This window comes from Helicoverpa zea, chromosome 15 (assembly GCF_022581195.2).
Source record: "Helicoverpa zea isolate HzStark_Cry1AcR chromosome 15, ilHelZeax1.1, whole genome shotgun sequence".
In the NCBI taxonomy this organism is placed as follows: Eukaryota; Metazoa; Arthropoda; class Insecta; order Lepidoptera; family Noctuidae; genus Helicoverpa; species Helicoverpa zea.
In genome coordinates, this window is record NC_061466.1 from 5,900,150 (window position 1) to 5,907,241 (window position 7,092).

The following is a 7,092-nucleotide window of genomic DNA, read 5'->3' on the forward strand; positions in this document are numbered from 1 at the left end:
AAGCTTGAAAGACATTGGACACCTTGTGCTGTCTTAATGTGTTGGTAGAATTACAAGGAATTAATGATCTGATTGAATGTATGGATACTTACAGCTGAAAAATGCAGCTGCCAACGTGCTTCGGGAGACGTGGTTAATATACAAACACACGAGGCTTGTCAAACGAGTCCATCCTGGAAGAGTGAGAACACATCAAAGAAAGTTTTTGTTAGCTATTTACGCGTAAGTAGTTTTTATCTCAGTTCCTAATAAAATAATCTTCAAACATATAATATGTATAATCTTAGTTTCTAAAGTGTTAGGCACACCTTCATTAAAATACTAAGGATTGTAAAAACACTCTTCGAAATTATTCTTCTTAAGTCTAACATGGAAAAATGCACATCATCTTTAGAAATACGATAAAAGAGCACAATCATACTTTCAGGTTACGGAAAGTGAAGATGGATCAAAGAAAGTTAATGGACAACGCGAACACAATAACAGATATGGCAAAGGTACGTTGATTTCCAAAAAGCATATTTACCGCTATTGCTACACTCATACACTCATTTAGAGGTAGACCCCTAGTTAGCACATTAGGAATGCAATTTTTAGAAATAGCGCTAGAAGTCCTCTTTGATTTTCTACCACCCCGTGATGAAAACTGTGTGTCCAGAAGCTCGAAGTTTTTATGAACCAACCCGAGTTCACAAATATCAAGGAATTGGAATCCAAAACATAGCATGCTACAAAATTTTATTTCGACCCCATTTGGCCACTTGCTTTGCGCATGCGTTAATTAGACCCAAATTATTTTGCTAGAGGAAAGTGAACCCGCCAAAGGAATGCATGATTTAGAATTAGACATCACGATTTCAAGGATATATTTTGAGGACATGCATATTATGGACACTCGTTTTAAACTACATGACACACACTAATCAGACAAATGTATAGTAACTCTAATCTGATACACTAACACGAACTAGTGATTAGAAAGTACAGTCAGTATTGAACTACAAAGCGATTGATATTAGGACCCCTTTCTCTTGCAGACCCAGAACACAGTCTATGAGATTGTTTCGGACATGAGCACGAGACAAGACACCATAGAAGAGAGGCTGACTAGTTTAGAAGAAAAACTTACTTCATTACAGGTAATGGAAATTTTGTTCTCTTTCAAGGGCGACGTAATTTACATTGAACCTCCTGAAAGAATATGAGGTTAGAAAAAATCTGTTTGATCTTTTTTTTTCTTTTTTTTTAACGACGTCAAAACTCATCAAATGACGGCGGTGAGGGAGTGTCAGACTCTAATCTGACACTAAAATCCGTCGTGTTCCATCGTAGGTCTTTTATATACCAGGGCCGCGGTAACTCTTTCGAACAATCCCGCAGCCCCGGATCTGATTGATCTGATTTTTTAGGGTTTTACCACTGGCGACAAATATCTTCCTCCGTGGCGTTGATTATCTAAAATGTTGTAAATATGTGTTCCAGGAACAAGTAAATAATTTACCAGACGTCATGGCTCGGTGCTTGCAGCAGTGTTGGGAACGGGCGGAGCAGAGAAGAAACTTCCTGCATCCTGACACTGCTGCAGTACCTACTCCGCCTTCATCTACTATTACGCCTTATACTAGGTAGGTATCGATGCTTTAATGATAATGTCGTCTGTGGAGATTTATTCCACAAATCATGTTATTCCGCTCACGCCTCAAATATGAACATCAAAAATAATCTGTACCTACGAAAAATCTTTTAAAATCTTTCAAGTAATCCTAATTGTATGTTGTGGCAGTGTGCCACAAGATTTAGATGCATAGCTTTTGACTAGAGAGCTCTATTTGGTCTACCGTGCTAAAGGGTAAATTGTTGGATTACACCTGTAACACACATGGAAGTTAATTAAGAATGTCACTTTGTATATGAAACTATGCTATGCTAATAATTTTCTTGGGATTTCTAGGACGCTAGCAACAGCGTCACACCCGTGGCCACCCAGCCCGGTGCTGCAGCCGGCGGGGCGCACGCACTCGGCTCCCGAGAGCACGACCACGCACTCGCCTTCACCAGCGCAGCCGCAGCCCTCGAGCCCCGCCCCACACGCGACTCGGCCCCCTCTACCCAGCTGAGTACCGCCTTCCAACTCCGAACTCCTGTGCTGAACTCGACGAAACTCGGCGCCCGTCCTCTGACCCCCCCTTCACGACTACGCCCGAAAGAGGTGGCCGGGGAAGTTGTTTTACTACGGAAGACAGAGATTTGAAGATACTAGTTCAATGAACGCTTTGCACGAAACATGTTGAGTTTTTCGGTTATCAAGCCACGAAACTCAAGTTTGCTGTCGTTTAATTACTAACGCTCACTGTACAGCACGCAACACAAAAATGGAAATAAATCGAACAAAATTTTCTTATATCCATTTTACTCTCACGTTTATTTTATAAATTTGCAAATCAAAACGAACAATTACCATGTGAAGATTTGTATTTTTATACTGACACAAACTGTACTCGTTTATTGAAACTATTTTCGACATCTTTATCTTGCGTTGGGTGATGAACGGAATAAAGTGAAACGATTTTCTCGGCATGCCAATGGACCACGCCGCGGTGCGATACAAGGTCAGCCGTAGTTTTCTTCGCTGTTCCCCAAAGTTTCGGATGTGCCAGACTGTTTTCTAGTGATATTGTTTAGATAGTGAAAAGAAATGAGGCGGTACGGACTTGCTGTTGTGATTATACAAATGCTTTATCGATAGACGCTTTAGCTAATTACGTTAGACGATATTTTGAATACATTATCAGCATTAGTATAGGTAGTTATTACCTACACGTTCACGTTTTATCTGATGTTCATGGAACCAATAACACTGTTTTATATGCTGAGTGTGTTTTTACTAAGGTTTTTGTGATCGCCACCAATATTACGGCATTGAGAAGTCTTTGGAAACGAATTTATGAGTACCTAGTCACTTTCATAGATTTCTTAATGTACAGACACCATAGCAGTAAAGTTATAATAATAGTGACTAAATAAATAATAGTTAACACATAGATTTGCATTTATTTCATGCAGTTATTAAGTAAACTGACTGCATTGCATAGGCATTTACTGTAAAGTACACTTAGCGGTCACTATAGATTGGTTTCGGTTCCTTGTGTAAGTATTTGCCATTATATGGACAGAAACACAATTTGGAATAACTATATCACAGTGACAGATTTAGCTATGAAATATAAACTATACATGTATAACTCCATCTACTTTAGAATTGTTAATGTCATCTTCGATAGTATTCGAATAGTAATTGAAATATATTTTATACAAACTTATGAATACGATGATCTGACCACTTTATTTGTAATATATTTTAAATATTTAAGGACTCCATAAAACTAAGTTTTATTGAGATTTGCAATTAGGGAACTGAGTTTTATAGAGACATCGAAACAAAATTTAATAATAAATGTTCAGGTCAGATTATGGCCACGTATGACGTGGTGTAGCATAAGCTAAGTGTGTTTCTATTGGATTGTTCGAAAACTATCGAAGCGAGATAATTGCACATATTCTAAGAGAAACCTGTATACACAGTTTTAGATATATGATTAGGTAAATTGAATTGTTACTACCTGCCTATTGACATGTAGATTGTAAACATTTTTTTCTAAGAATTAGACTAAGTAAAGCTTTGTATAAGACATAAGATTGATGGCTGTCTAAATAGTGCCTAAAACACTACGAAATTTCGATAATTCAGTTTTATTATCTTAATATATTATGAATGTAAATAGGTAATCTAAAATTTGAGAGCATAATATTTAGTAAATATCTGAATTTTGTAGCTGTACGAGTTGTATGATGGGATCAATTTGTTTGTACATTTTAGTTTTAAATGTTCCCTTCTTTGTTGTTGATTGGTTATTTTATTTGAAAGACTAATGAAAAATCGGATTTTGCATTGAACATAAGCATCAAAACCAGTTGTACTGTCATCACGGACTTTGCTCAAACAAATCAGCACTGATTTTTCAGAAATCAAAATCAATTTAAATAAAATAGATAGATTGGCATTACATAATTGACCTACATGCATAGAATAGACCAATGTGTTAATAAAATAGAAATAGATAGATCTAAAATAGACTTATTAGCCTATCTACATAAGACATAAATCTATAAAATCAGGAATTCAGGATATTTTAACACCAAGTAATATGATGTCCATAAAAAATATATATAATATTGAGAAAAATTTTTTTACTAGTTGGCTATGCAATTTATCACCAAATTATTCTTAAATTTTGTAAAGACGGAAGAAAATTCTAAAATATTAATTAGCTTAAAATAAACTTATCATAAGTTGTTACAATTGCACTCGCCTTATAAATATTATAATGTTTTCTGCCAATTATTCATTTAGAGGCACGGTAGAGTCTCAGCCAAGTTAGCAAAGCTAATTAAATAGTCGACATGACACGTTCATTATGCTGTTTTTTTATTTACCAACTTCAAGCAGTTCTACCTATAAGAAAATCTTGAAGTCATCAGTATTTAAAATATGTAATTAAAATACACATTATCCATCATCTGAATAAATAAGAACTGATTTAATTTTGCCCTATGTTTGACTATGTATTTTCTTTATACGACTTTCTTCTGTTATGTTACAATTACTGTAATTAGGTAGGATAATGAATAATCCTCTAATTTAATTGTTCGTAATATTATACAAAAAACACCAACTAGTATATTTAGATATACGACAGAATTAGTGTAGAAATTAAAAAATATTTCCTGCATTATATTTATTATTAAATTAATATCTTACCCCTCTTATTAAAAATTTTCCTAAAAATTTTCATAAACAGTGTTTTAAAAAAATACTTTCTATATTCCCTAGTGTTTGTAACTACCTCGACATTTTTACACGTCATAATTACCTACAGTTTAACTAGTAACTGCCACTTTAGGTGTTTTGCTTTCAATTTCTTTACTTAAATCATTAGAAATTCTTTCTCATGTCCTGTCCCCACCGTTATCAAATATTATCAATATTTTGTTTTGACTTTTCTCTGGTTTTCCAGTCTTACTTTGACCACGACAATCTTTGAAATCCAAAACGCACAATATAAATAATACAAAAGTGGCATTTTAGTAAAACTAGGTATTTACATTATCGGTCTTTACCTAACAGTAGCCTAATAAATTGTCCCCATTATGAAGAATTTTGAAGAGTCTAGTCATTAAGATTAATTGCTTTATAGTCTGTTTTGTCTAGGACAGTTATTCACAAAAGTGTTTGTACTCGTACTATTTATATTTTATCAATTGAACTCTTATTCCTATCAACTAGAATATAATTTATACCTTTCAATGATATTTAAAAGTATAATTATACCTATCGAACACTTTTGCGAGTGAGTCCCAATTTTAACTAAATTTCAAAGTAAAAAAAAAAACTATTTATTTATAAATAAGAATTGACCAAAATGTTGTTTAAGAAACGTAGAATTTGTAAATAATAAGCGAAAAATCAGTAAGACATTATGTATAAAGTAATAATGTAAATACCAGTTGTATTTGCGAATTTTAATGTAAATAAAGTAAAAAATAATAAAAGTACGGTTCCAGTAAAATTATTTTTAAATAATACGTTCAATTGTATAATGAAATTTTAAGTTGTATGCCAACGGAATGTTCTATGCGGTGCGTAAACAAAAGATATGAAACTTTTGTGATCATTGTTGAAGAAATGAAAGTGTAACTTCGATTATATGAGCTGTAGTATTTTTTAAATTGATTTTTATTTACACCTTATGCCTAAAGTTGAAAATAAACTTGATGAAGTAATCTGGTGTCTTACATTATTTTCCTGGTCTAACTCCGAGTATGCATATTATAAAATAGGTTTCCGACAGACACTGTTGCTAGTTTGTAATATTTATGATTCAGTGTTTACCACAATCGTGAACCCTAGATTTATAAAAACCCTCCTTCTAGCGCCATCTTTTGAATCAAAGGAACAATGTTTTGCTTTATGCACCTATCATCTGCGATTTACGAAAGAGGGCAGTTTACCAAAGAGCAATCAAACATATTTAAATTCGTGTCGACGGGTGACCTAGTGGGTAAAGAACCAACCTCTTGTGGGCTCGATTCCAGGTTAGGCAAGTACCAAAGCAACTTTTCTAAGTTTGTAGATACGTACTTTCTAAATGTATATAGACTGCACCTACTTTATCATCAGACTTCCTAGTTCTCTACGGAATCCTAAAAAGTCAAGATACTGGATTCTGAATGACAGTGAATGACCGTAAAATGAGAAATAGTCACGTTGTATGAGTAGTAACACAACGTTTTCCATTACTTTGATACATGTAGTTACGTGGGTGTTAACATTTTAGCTGACACGTCCAATCGTCCTGTTGAAAATGTAGCAGTTTCAGGAGTGCACGTTTTCAACATAAAAACTGAAGTACAGACGGGGATTTTACTATTTCTAACAGCTAAGGACGTTGAAAAGTCAAACGAGAGAAAATACTATGCTCAATTACTCGATGACATCCAGATATTTATTCTTTCCCAATGTATTATCCATTCTGATATATGAAAGTAACAGCATGGCTATTTGATTCTTCATACCACTTCCATAAGTAACTTTACAATTAAAAAGTTAGTTATTATAAAACTGTTGATTACCACTGATTTTGATGTTTCTAAATTGATTAAAATTAAATTCTGCCACATCTTCAAGGACACAGCTGCTCTCAGCTTATTCGACATCATTACGTCACTTCGCCATTTATCAACACCCTGATGTTCAAGGTCATACTCCGATTTGAAATCCGTCTCCAAGGTTACTAAAACCTTTTGAAGTGCTTTACAAAGTGGTATTAAAAAGCCAATGTGACTAAAGTTCGTTGATAACTCCCGGGAGCACAGTTATAGGCCATTTTGGTACTTACAATTTAATTAAATTGCCAATTAGTGTTGTAAAGTTTTTACATTCCGATTTTGATTTCTTCTTTGACCTTCAATGTTCGTTATGGCATTGAGTATAACTTATAGCAGTTACGTTTCGGGCACGATCATCGTATAGTT

The 7,092-nt window shown here is 34.2% G+C and overlaps 1 protein-coding gene across 4 annotated transcripts in view; it reads left to right on the top strand.

Moving 5' to 3' along the window:
* Positions 1-5,787, top strand: part of LOC124636776 (small conductance calcium-activated potassium channel protein) — a 255,271-nt gene extending 249,484 nt beyond the window's left edge. For 3 of the 4 annotated variants that reach the window (XM_047172914.1, XM_047172915.1, XM_047172917.1), the window contains 5 exons: positions 95-222; positions 428-497; positions 1,038-1,139; positions 1,483-1,625; positions 1,952-5,787. In XM_047172914.1, coding sequence (XP_047028870.1) covers positions 95-222; positions 428-497; positions 1,038-1,139; positions 1,483-1,625; positions 1,952-2,117 — 609 coding nt within the window. In that variant the 3' untranslated portion in view covers positions 2,118-5,787. Of the gene's footprint in view, positions 1-94; positions 223-427; positions 498-1,019; positions 1,140-1,482; positions 1,626-1,951 lie in introns of all 4 variants that reach the window. The other variant, XM_047172916.1, reaches the window with a different exon arrangement.
* The last annotated feature ends 1,305 nt before the right edge of the window (positions 5,788-7,092 follow it).